Source organism: Bombina bombina, chromosome 7 (assembly GCF_027579735.1).
Source record: "Bombina bombina isolate aBomBom1 chromosome 7, aBomBom1.pri, whole genome shotgun sequence".
NCBI classification, from domain to species: Eukaryota; Metazoa; Chordata; class Amphibia; order Anura; family Bombinatoridae; genus Bombina; species Bombina bombina.
The window spans coordinates 37657370-37670013 of NC_069505.1; the positions used below are offsets into that span (position 1 = coordinate 37657370).

Below are 12644 nucleotides of genomic sequence, written 5' to 3' on the forward strand. Positions count from 1 at the left end.
TTGCAAGCAGAAACACATTTGAACACACGTTAAAGTTGTGCTGTTGTTTGTTTTTTTTTTGGTTCTATTTATGCTTTATGTTTGCATTTGTTGATTTGTCCAAAATTCACTTGTATATCGTTTTATTTTGAATTCATTGTTTATTTTGAAAATAAGGTTCACACACCCCTGCAATATTTTTCTCACATTTTTTCACTTGTTAGGATTTACACCCTTTTTGGATAAACACATAGGCACAACCTCAGGTCTTCTATTTTGAATTCAGGTTCTAGACATCCTGTAACATTTTTTGTCCACATGTTAGGATTTACACAATTTTGGATAAACACATAGGCAAAACCCCAATTCGGAACCACCTACATTTCACACCCACTGGTTTCAAGCAACCTGGAATCTATCCACCTGTGCATTGTAACCCATTGTTTTTATAAATAGAGTGTGCATAAGCGCTCCTAGCATTCACATATTAGAATTTAAGTTTATGCGATAGACATTATTTGTTAGATTTTTTGTTGTTGTTGCTATTAATTGTTCTACAAGCATTTTTAAATTGTTCCTAGTGCTTCAATATATATTTTAAAGTGTAACATGGATCCATGACTAATTGTTGTATAATTTTAAATGTACCAACTTTTTTATCTTATGTATTAAATCATACTATTTCAACCTATTGTTACCTTTGGTATTTGACTATCTGCCCATAGACCCTGCCTACGTTGTTTGGCGCTCTGATATCCAATCTTAAAATTGAATCCATCCATGGTGGAAAAGATGACATGTCCACTAGATCTGCATACCAAGTCCTGCGTGGCCACGCAGGCGCTATCAAGATCACTGATGCTCTCTCCTGCTTGATCTTGGCAATCAGACGAGGGAGCAGAGGAAACGGTGGAAACACATAAGCCAGGTTGAAGGACCAAGGCGCTGCTAGAGCATCTATCAGCGTTGCCTTGGGGTCCCTGGACCTGGATCCGTAACAAGGAAGCTTGGCGTTCTGGCGAGACGCCATGAGATCCAGTTCTGGTTTGCCCCAACGATGAACCAATTGTGCAAACACCTCCGGATGGAGTTCCCACTCCCCCGGATGAAAAGTCTGTCGACTTAGAAAATCCGCCTCCCAGTTCTCTACACCTGGGATATGGATAGCTGATAGGTGGCAAGAGTGAATCTCTGCCCAGCAAATTATCTTTGAGACTTCTAACATCGCTAGGGAACTCTTTGTTCCCCCTTGATGGTTGATGTAAGCCACAGTCGTGATGTTGTCCGACTGAAATCTGACGAACCTCATTGTCGCTAGCTGAGGCCAAGTCTGAAGAGCATTGAATATCGCTCTTAGCTCCAGAATGTTTATTGGAAGGAGTGACTCCTCCTGAGTCCACGATCCCTAAGCCTTCAGGGAGTTCCAGACTGCACCCCAACCTAGAAGGCTGGCATCTGTCGTTACAATTGTCCAATCTGGCCTGCGAAAGGTCATAACCAGAAAAATGTATGTATCAGGAGCGCTACAGCTAAAGGTGATAGGAAAAGAGACTATACACTTATTCAAAAATATGACATGGACAATTGCGTTTTCTAAAATCTGACATAAATTTATTGCACAATAGATATCTATAAAAACGGACGTCTCCGTAAATAAAAGTTCTTAGGTTGCCGCCATATAGGTGGCATAGATATAAAACAGTCCAGTGTACACTTTAAATATCCTTAAGTAGGTGTTGGTTTGCTAGCAAACAAGGGCTTACCCCAAACTTTATCCACTCGATATCCTCTGTGAGTAAGTTACAGCCGTTTGCATGATGACATCACTTATGTAGGCACTGTCCCAGGAGGGCTCTCCGATTGGTCCAAATTTGGGACCAGCCGTCAGCGACAGTGGTGAATCTTTCAGCTATAATGTAGCAATCATCCGATGAATAATACCTGCTCTTAGTGCTAACTAGCACGCAAGGTACAGAAATTAGAGTTGTAGGTAAGCCTGATTATCCGATAGAAAGTTCAGAGAGATGGTTGCAAGTTTTTCAATGGCTAATTATATTAGCGGTATTGCACAATCCTCAATGAACACTGTGGTAGCTCCAGCTACATATAATAAGTATCAGTAACAGTTGCAGTACATCAACGCGTTTCTCCCTCTGCAGGGCTTTCTCAAGATGAATAATCTGCAACAGGTGTATCCTTATTTAAAGGTATAGCTTGCTTCTCATTGGTTATGAATCACCTGGGAGTATTACCTAAGGCGGTCTTAATATTTAAGATGGTATTGGCAAGTTACTATATAACCTAGGCAACTTAATATATGCAATCACTTCATATTGTTACAAAAATTGTTTCTATTCCTAGGTTTCTTAAAAGTGGTCCTTAAAACTAATGTTGTATCTTTTTAACAACTTTTAAACTCTTTATATTAAAAATATCTATTAGAAACATTTATTAAAAAGATTTATTAAAAAGACTAAATGAGTATTCAAAAGACATAGTAGTTATACTGTGGGTCTGAGTTAATACCATATGTCTCGTGTAGTAAAGTGCAATATTGTGCAATAAGTTATAAATAGCTGTTATTAGTCAAATAAAAATGGAGAAATGTCTAGTTCAGAATTTAGACCGGCAGGGAACAAGGTATTGTGTCTGTAAAACAATTCTGCCTCTTTTATTTTCAGAAATTTTTCTATATTTCCCCCCCTCCAATTCTGCTTAACTTGTAGTATTCCCCAATACTTTAGATCTTTAGTATTACCATTGTGTACAGATTTAAAGTGCCTATATAGATTGGTGTCTACTACCCCCTTTTCAATACATAATAGGTGTTCTCTTATTCTATCTTTGATCATTGGCTTGGTCTCCCCAAAATAAAATAAATTGCATGCGCATTTAAGAATATAGATTACCAATACCTTTGGACAGATGGACCCGAGATAGCCACCAGAGAAGAGAATCCCTGGTCTCTTGATCCAGATTTAGTAGAGGGGACAAATCTGTGTAATCCCCATTCCACTGACTGAGCATGCAGAGTTGCAGCGGTCGGAGATGTAGGCGTGCAAACGGCACTATGTCCATTGCCGCTACCATTAAGCCGATTACTTCCATGCACTGAGCCACCGAAGGGCGAGGAATGGAATAAAGAACACGGCAGGAATTTAGAAGTTTTGATAACCTGGACTCCGTCAGGTAAATTTTCATTTCTACAGAATCTATCAGAGTCCCTAGGAAGGAAACTCTTGTAAGGGGATATAGAGAACTCTTTTCCTCGTTCACCTTCCATCCATGCGACCTCAGAAATGCCAACACTATGTCCGTATGAGACTTGGCAATTTGGAAGTTTGACGCCTGAATCAGGATGTCGTCTAAATAAGGGGCCACTGCTATGCCCCGCGGCCTTAGGACCGCCAGAAGCGACCCCAGAACCTTCGTAAAAATTCTTGGGGCTGTAGCTAACCCAAAGGGAAGAGCTACAAACTGGTAATGCCCGTCTAGGAAGGCAAACCTGAGAAACCGATGATGATCTTTGTGTATCGGAATGTGAAGATAAGCATCCTTTAAATCCACTGTAGTCATGTATTGACCCTCCTGGATCATAGGTAGGATGGTATGAATAGTCTCCATCTTGAATGATGGAACTCTGAGGAATTTGTTTAAGATCTTTGGATCCAAAATTGGTCTGAAGGTTCCCTCTTTTTTGGGAACTACAAACAGATTTGAGTAAAATCCCTGTCCCTGTTCCTCCTTTGGAACTGGATGGATCACTCCCATAACTAGGAGGTCTTGTACACAGTGTAAGAATGCCTCTCTCTTTATCTGGTTTGCAGATAATTGTGAAAGGCGAAATCTCCCTTTTGGGGGGGAAGCCTTGAAGTCCAGAAAATATCCCTGGGATATAATTTCCAACGCCCAGGGATCCTGGACATCTCTTGCCCACGCCTGGGCGAAGAGCGAAAGTCTGCCCCCTACTAGATCCGTTACCGGATAGGGGGCCGTTCCTTCATGCTGTCTTAGAGGCAGCAGCAGGCTTTTTGGGCTGCTTACCCTTGTTCCAGGTCTGGTTAGGTCTCCAGACCGTCTTGGACTGAGCAAAAGTTCCCTCTTGTTTTGCATTAGATGAAGTTGATGCCGCACTTGCCTTGAAGTTTCGAAAGGCACGAAAATTAGACTGTTTGGCCCTTGATTTGGACCTATCCTGAGGAAGGGCATGACCTTTTCCTCCAGTGATATCAGCAATAATCTCCTTCAAACCAGGCCCGAATAGGGTCTGCCCCTTGAAGGGAATGTTAAGCAGCTTAGACTTTGAAGTAACGTCAGCTGACCATGATTTAAGCCATAGCGCTCTGCGCGCCTGGATAGCAAAACCAGAATTCTTAGCCGTTAGTTTAGTCAAATGAACAATGGCATCAGAAACAAAAGAATTGGCTAGCTTAAGTGCTCTAAGCTTGTCAAGTATGTCATCCAATGGATTCGCTACCTGTAAAGCTTCTTCCAGAGACTCAAACCAGAATGCCGCAGCAGCAGTGACAGGAGCAATGCATGCAAGGGGCTGTAGGATAAAACCTTGTTGAATAAACATTTTCTTAAGGTAACCCTCTAACTTTTTATCCATTGGATCTAAGAAAGCACAACTGTCCTCGACAGGGATAGTAGTACGCTTTGCTAGAGTAGAAACTGCTCCCTCCACCTTAGGAACTGTTTGCCATAAGTCCCGTGTGGTGGCGTCTATTGGAAACATTTTTCTAAAAATAGGAGGGGGAGAGAACGACACACCTGGTCTATCCCATTCCTTAGTAATAATTTCTGTAAACCTTTTTTTTTTTTTAGGTATTGGAAAAACATCAGTGCACACCAGCACTGCATAGTATTTATCCAGTCTATACAATTTCTCTGGCACTGCAATTGTATCACAGTCATTCAGAACAGCTAAAACCTCCCTGAGTAACACGCGGAGGTGTTCAAGCTTAAATTTAAATGTAGAGATATCAGAATCAGTTTGCATCATCTTCCCTGAGTCAGAAACATCACCCACAGTAAGAAGCTCTCCTTCAGCTTCTGCATATTGTGAGGCAGTATCAGACATAGCTCTTAAAGCGTCAGTATGCTCTGTATTTCTTCTAACTCCAGAGCTATCTCGCTTTCCTCTAAATTCAGGTAGTCTGGCTAATACTGCTGACAGTGTATTATCCATGACTGCCGCCATGTCTTGTAAAGTAAACGCTATGGGCGCCATTTGAGCGTGAGTCCCTTGAGCGGGAGTCAAAGGATCTGACACGTGGGGAGAGTTAGTCGGCATAACTTCCCCCTCGTCAGATTCCTCTGGTGATAAATTTTTAAAGACAGAATATGATCTTTATTGCTTAAAGTGAAATCAGTACATTTGGTACACATTCTAAGAGGGGGTTCCACAATGGCTTTTAAACATAATGAACAAGGAGTTTCCTCTATGTCAGACATGTTTGTACAGACTAGCAATGAGACAAGCAAATATAAGAAACGGTACTGTGCCTTTAAGAGAAACAAATTTTGTCAGAAATTGAAAAACAGTGAAAAAAGGCAGTAAATCAAACGAAATTTTTACAGTGTGTATAATAAGCTAACAGAGCATTGCACCCACTTGCAAATGGATGATTAACCCCTTAGTTCAAAAAACGGATCAAAAGAACAATATAGACGTTTTTTAACAGTCACACCAAACTTTAACAGCCTTGCTGTGGGCCTACCTTCCCTAACAAACGATTTTGGAAAGCCTAAGAGCCCTTTAGAGATGTCCTATAGCATTCAGGGGACTCCTTGAGGAAGCTCGATGTCTCAGTCTGTAAAAGTTACTGCGCAAAAAAAGCGCTAAATTAGGCCCCTCCCACTCATAGTAACACAGTGGAAAGCCTCAGGAAACTGTTTCTAGGCAAATTTAAGCCAGCCATGTGGAAAAAACTAGGCCCCAATAAAGTTTTATCACCAAAGTATATATAAAAACGTTTAAACATGCCAGCAAACGTTTTATATTGTAAATATAAAAGAGTATTACCTCAGAAAGTAAGCATGATACCAGTCGCTATTAAATCACTGTATTCAGGCTTACCTTACATACATTTGGCATCAGCAGCATTTTCTAGCATTCACATCTTCTAGAAAAATCTTAACTGCACATACCTCATAGCAGGATAACCTGCACGCCATTCCCCCGCTGAAGTTATCTCTCTCTTCAGTCATGTGTGAGAACAGCAATGGATCTTAGTTACAACCTGCTAAGATCATAGAAATCACAGGCAGATTCTTCTATTTTTCTGCCTGGAATAAAATAGTACAACTCCGGTACCATTTAAAAATAATAAACTTTTGATTGAAGCAAAATAACAGCTACATTTCACCACTTCTCTCTTACTACCTCCATTTTTGTTGAGAGTTGCAAGAGAATGACTGGATATGACAGTTAGGGGAGGAGCTATATAGACAGCTCTGCTGTGGGTGTCCTCTTGCAACTTCCTGTTGGGAATGAGAATATCCCACAAGTAATGGATGATCCGTGGACTGGATACACCTTACAAGAGAGAACGGCTTTTCCATTTTAAACACAGAGTCATATAAGCTCTCCAGAGCAATAAAACAATAACTTCTAAACATAGAAGTAATAAAGAGAGACAGGTTATATAATAAAGGATATCCTTTACCATTAACCCCTTACATCCCTAAGCCAAGTGTGCCTAAGTCTCATACTGAATAAAAAGTGCCATACTGTATTGGAAGTGCCAAATATATTGTCCCCAATATGAATCCTTAACTGGTAAGGAGTTTTATGTCCCAGAAAGGATCTGAAAATGAGGATTAACCTCTTAAGTGCTGCTGTCCTTCTGTACCTAGAAGGCAAAGGCACTTACCTTAGATCCAACTGCATGATAGATGCTGATCCTTAGGTGTGGCAGGTACTTCACTCCCTGACATAGACCTGTAGGAAAATAAAGAACAGAGTAACCAACGCTGGATTTCTACAAAGGGATAGCAAAGTGTTAAAAGTAAAGCAAAGACTTCCTCACTGCCTTTTAACTACTAAAAGCCACCAGCACTACTCTTACTAAAGAGACTGACGTGGACACAGCTAGAAACCAATCCTTGCTTGCAGGGAAAAGTACCCATAAAAGGATTACATATCTTTAGACACCAACTTCGCACATCCTCCATTGACAAACACAAAGAGAATGACTGGGGATTATGGGTAAGGGAAGTTACACTTAAAAGCTTTGCTGGGTGCTCTTTGCCTCCTCCTGCTGGCCAGGAGTTGAATATCCCACTAGTATTTGGAATGACGTTGTGGATTCTCCATGTCATAGGAAAGAAAATGAAATTAACTAAGTGCACCCAAAATCTAAAGAGCGCCAAAAAAAAAAAAAAAAACTAAAAAAAGGGTAATAATATATTGATTCTGTCCCAAGGGCTGTATACATAAATCAAAATATAACAAATACCCACATAGGGCTCTAGAGTATCATATAGATAAAAATATGATACTTACTAACAGACACACATCTACCAGTAAACCAGTAGAACGCCAAGCCAGTACTCAAACATATCCTGTTATGGAACAGGAGTATATTGTAGATCCATAGAAAAAGGCAAAAGACAAGTCCCTGCGACCAATTATGGAAGGTCTGTGACAAGTACTCTGATGGGAAATTGTAGATCCATAGAAAAAGGCAAAAGACAAGTCCCTGCAACCAATTATGGAAGGTCTGTGACAAGTACTCTGATAGGAAAATGGGCCTCAACATAGACTGAAACCCCTCTCTCTGTAGAATCAAATGCATATCTTCAATCTTTAACCATCTCCAGTGGGAGGGGTTTTATAGAGCTCTTGGGCTTTGGGGATCTTTGACTCCTCCTAGTGGTAAACAAAGGTAATTCCCAGGAGTAATGGATCATAAACTCTCACCACCCATATGAAAGAAACCTAGGTTACCGAATATGCTTTTTTGCCCTTTTTAGGGAGATTATGCCAATACAATCGTGGAGGTTCATATTTGCACCAAATGATTGGAGACGTACGGAGCAAGTTAAATAGAGAACTCAGAGGTCCCATCATGTGAGTATTCACCCTCAGAGGTGTTTGAAATCTGTGAGTATAACTCCATTTGGATATCAGAATATTTGATTTTGGACACTTGATACACAATTTGGCTCCCTTTTTTGTTTAATGTTGTTTCAGGAGATATTTGAGAAGTGGATTTAATCTTTTGGGATTATGGGCCATCTCCTTTCTCTTTCTGATATCCTTTAGTGTTGCCACTGTGTTTAGATATTTCATCTGTGTTAATGACACAGGAGGCATAAAAATATTTCCCAGGGTACGCACACATTTTTGGTGAATATTCCTGTTTTATGATGTTTCCTGTATTTGACTAAAGAGATCAGCTACGAGTTTAGGACCTACCTGGCAGAGGCTGGACCTTCTCCTGCGCTATCCATAGAAAATCTCCTATGTGTAGCTTACGTACATCAAAATGAACTCCATTCCTCTTCAGTTCTGAAACCAGCTCCTGCTTCTTATGGGCTAAGCCTCTACAGATGGGAAAACAAAGTGGCCTATTAGCAATCAGATTTTTTTCTACACGCTTGCTTGAATATTGGAAGCAAACACATGATTTCACGGTGCCAAACTAAACCATACTTAAAGGGATATGAAACTCAAACTTTTTCTTTCATAATTCAATTAAAACATATTTTAAACAACTTTCCAATTTACTTCTGCTCTGAAATGTGTTTTGTTCTCTTAGTATCCTTTGTTGAAGAAGCAGCAATGCAGTACTGGGAGCTAGCTGAACACATTGGGGGAGGCATTGTGCATGTCTATGTGAGGCTTGTGTAAAACTACTCGGCACTTGGCACTATGCATGCTAATGTAAGGCTTGTGCACAACTACTCAGCACTGTGCATGCTGATGTAAGGCTTGTGCACAACTACTTGGCCATGGAAACCCATTTCATGAAGCTCCTGATGAGTAGTTCTTGAACTGATGTTGCCCCCAGAGGCAGTGTGAGTAGTGAGTGAGGAGACAGAAGATGGCACTACCGCACTCCGCAGCTACACCCTGGGAGTTTGCCTGGTCTAGCACTTCGTGGCTGGGCTGTCGTTGCTCCTAGACACTTCCCCCATCACAATACTGGCACTTACAACGGAATAACAGCTAATTATGGACACGCATTTTACGGACGTCTAATGATGCACATGCATTATACGTGTAATGATGCATATTATCTTACCCTGTGGTCTCGATGAAATCCACACAAAGCAAGATACTGAACTGACCAGGACGCAACGTGAAATCTGGTACGTGGTGATAAGAACCGATAGCTGTGTTTGTTTCCGCCTGTCTTACGACATTTACTGAGGAAATACTCTGGGGTGGTAAATGGAGGGTTTGTAACCTGTGAGGTAAATACCAGGCAGCGTCTCAGTATAAACTGCTAATAACATTTGTTAACAAGAAATACAGGTAAAAGGTAATAAAGAGTGATAATATAGTGCAATAGGAGGAGTTATATGGTGCAATAGGAGGAGTTATATGGTGCAATAGGAGGAGTTATAGGGAGCAGTGACAGTTTTATGCAAAGATTTAGGCACCCCTGACAATTTCCATGATTTTCATTTATAAATAATTGGGTGTTTGGATCAGCAATTTCATTTTGATCTATCAAATAACTGAAGGACACAGTAATATTTCAGTAGTGAAATGAGGTTTATTGGATTAACAGACAATGTGCAATATGCATCAAAACAAAATTAGACAGGTGCATAAATTTGGGCACCCTTGTCATTTTGTTGATTTGAATACCAGTAACTATCTAGCACTGATTAATTGGAACACACAATTGGTTTGGTGAGCCCATTAAGCCTTGAACTTCATAGACAGGTGCATCCAATCATGAGAAAAGGTATTTAAGGTGGCCAATTGCAAGTTGTTGTTCTCTTTGACTCTCCTCTGAAGAGTGGCAACATGGGGGCCTCAAAACAACTCTCAAATGACCTGAAAACAAAGATTATTCAACATATGGTTTAGGTGAAGGCTACAAAAGCTATAGCAGAGATTTAAGCTGTCAGTGTCCACTGTGAGGAACATAGTGAAGAAATGGAAGACCACAGGCACAGTTCTTGTTAAGTAAAATATCGGAGACGGGTACACAGAGTAGAACGCCATTACAACGCGGAGCGGGAGTCACGCTAGTTTTATTCTTGTCTGCCAAAATGTCTATTGGAGTGCCCATCAAAGTCCTGCATGAAGCAGAAGGACACGTAGTCACATGCGAAACAAACACAGGAGAAGTGTACAGGGGCAAGTTAATTGAAGCCGAGGATAACATGAATTGTCAAATGTCAAACATTACAGTAACATACAGGGATGGCAGAGTGGCACAGCTGGAGCAGGTGTACATCAGAGGCAGCAAAATAAGATTCCTCATTCTTCCAGACATGTTAAAGAATGCCCCTATGTTAAAGAGTATGAAGAATAAAAATCAGGGTTCGGGTGCTGGCAGAGGGAAAGCTGCTATCCTCAAAGCCCAAGTGGCAGCAAGAGGCAGAGGACGTGGAATGGGACGTGGAAATATTTTCCAAAAACGGCGATAACCAGGATTTCTTTGCATTTTTTTTTTAGTACTGTTCTTTGGCCTACTACTCTGGTGAATTTCCTTATGTATATATTTTTTTTTTGTTTAATAAAACTGTTCCTTACTGATTTTTAAACGTTACTTATTTGCTGTTTAATTGATGCCAAATATACCTTGGGTTAATACTTAGTTATGAAAATGCACATATGTATACTGTAACTAACATGACTGTTTAATATAAAAATTACTTATATATTTTACATTAACTCATAAATTGCATCAAAAGGTTCATGCTTTCTTACAAGTGTTTAATAAGGCTCAATTTGTAACTTAACGTATACTTCAGACGAGTCACATCTCCGTTTTATAGTCAGGCAATGTAGAGTATATGGCATACGAGAACAGACTGTTGGTTACACACTTGTACTGGAGTGTGTAGAACTAGAAAATAGTAAAGAGTTTAAAACAGGCTATTTTACATTAGACCAAAATGAACATTTTGAGACTAATTTGTTTAATAAAAATAAAATCTAAACAGAACTGTGCAACATAAAAAAAAAAAAAAAAAAAATATCGGAGACGCAAAGGCAAAGGATGGTAAGAACGGTCAAAAACAGCCCACAGACCACCTCCAAAGACCTACAACATCATCTTGCTGCAGATGGTGTCACTGTGCATCATTCAACAATTCAGCGCACTTTGCACAAAGAGAAACTGTACGGGAGAGTGATGCGGCAGAAGCCTTTTCTGCACACAGGCCACAAACAGTCGCTTGAGCTATGCAAACGCACATTTGGACAAGCCAGCTTCATTTTATTAGAAGGTGCTGTGGACTGATAAAACAAAGATTGAGTTATTTGGTCATAATATGGGGCGTTATGCATGGCGGCAAAAGAACACAGCGTTCCAAGACAAACACTTGCTACCCACAGTAAAATTTGGTGGATGTTTCATCATGCTGTGGGGCTGTGTGGCCAGTGCCGGTACTGGGAATCTTGTTAAAGTTGAGGGTTGCATGGATTCCACTCAATATCAGCAGATACTTGACAATAATGTTGAGGAATCAGTCACAAAGTTGAAGTTATGCCGGGGCTGGATATTTCAACAAGACAACAACCCAAAACACTGCTAAAAATCTACTCTGGCTTTTATGCAGAGGAACAAGCACAATGTTCTGGAATGGCCATCCCAGTCCTCAGACCTGAATATCATTGAAAATCTGTGGGGTAATTTGAAGCGGGCTGTCCATGCTCGGCATCAAGCAAACCTAACTGAACTGGAGATGTTTTGCAAGATGGAATGGTCCAAAATACCTTCATCCAGAATCCAGACACTCATTACAGGCTATAGGAAGCGTCTTGAGGCTGTTATTTCTGCTAAAGGAGGCTCTACTAAATATTGATGCAATATTTCTGTTGGGGTGCCCAAATTTATGCACCTGTCTAATTTCGTGTTGATGCATATTGAACATTTTCTGTTAATCCAATAAACCTCATTTCACTATTGAAATATTACTGTGTCTTTCAGCTATTTGATAGATCATAATGAAATTGCTGATCCAAACACCCAATTATTTATAAATGAAAATCATGGAAATTGTCAGGGGTGCCTAAACTTTTGCATACAACTATATATGGTGCAATAGGAGGAGTTATAGAAAGCGGTTATATAGTGCAATAGAAGTAGTTATAGGGAGCGGTTATTTGGTGCAATAGGAGGAGTTATAGGGAGCGGTTATATGGTGCAATAGGAGGAGTTATAGGGAGCGGTTATATGGTGCAATAGGAGGAGTTATAGGGAGCAGTTATATGGTGCAATAGGAGGAGTTATAGGGAGTGGTTATACGGTGCAACAGGCGGAGTTATAGGGAGCGGTTATATGGTGCAATAGGAAGAGTTATAGGGAGCGGTTACATGGTGCAATAGGAGGAGTTATAGAAAGCGGTTATATGGTGCAATAGAAGGAGTTATAGGGAGCAGTTATATGGTACAATAGGAGTTATAGGGAGCAGTTATATGGTACAATAGGAGGAGTTATAGGGAGCAGTTATATGGTACAATGGGAGTA

The 12644-nt window shown here is 40.4% G+C and overlaps 2 protein-coding genes across 2 annotated transcripts in view; one reads left to right on the forward strand and one right to left on the reverse strand.

The window, feature by feature from the left end:
• The window catches only part of MUS81 (MUS81 structure-specific endonuclease subunit), a 491008-nt gene that overhangs the window by 94680 nt on the left and 383684 nt on the right, over positions 1–12644 (reverse strand). Inside the window, 2 exon segments of the mRNA XM_053689244.1 lie at positions 8405–8532; positions 9234–9398. Of these exon segments, the coding sequence (XP_053545219.1) occupies positions 8405–8532; positions 9234–9398 (293 nt within the window).
• LOC128665822 (small nuclear ribonucleoprotein Sm D3) lies at positions 10153–10718 on the forward strand. Its single transcript, XM_053720043.1, has one exon. It carries the CDS (start codon positions 10216–10218, stop codon positions 10594–10596), a length of 381 nt encoding a protein of 126 aa, XP_053576018.1. The 5' UTR covers positions 10153–10215; the 3' UTR covers positions 10597–10718.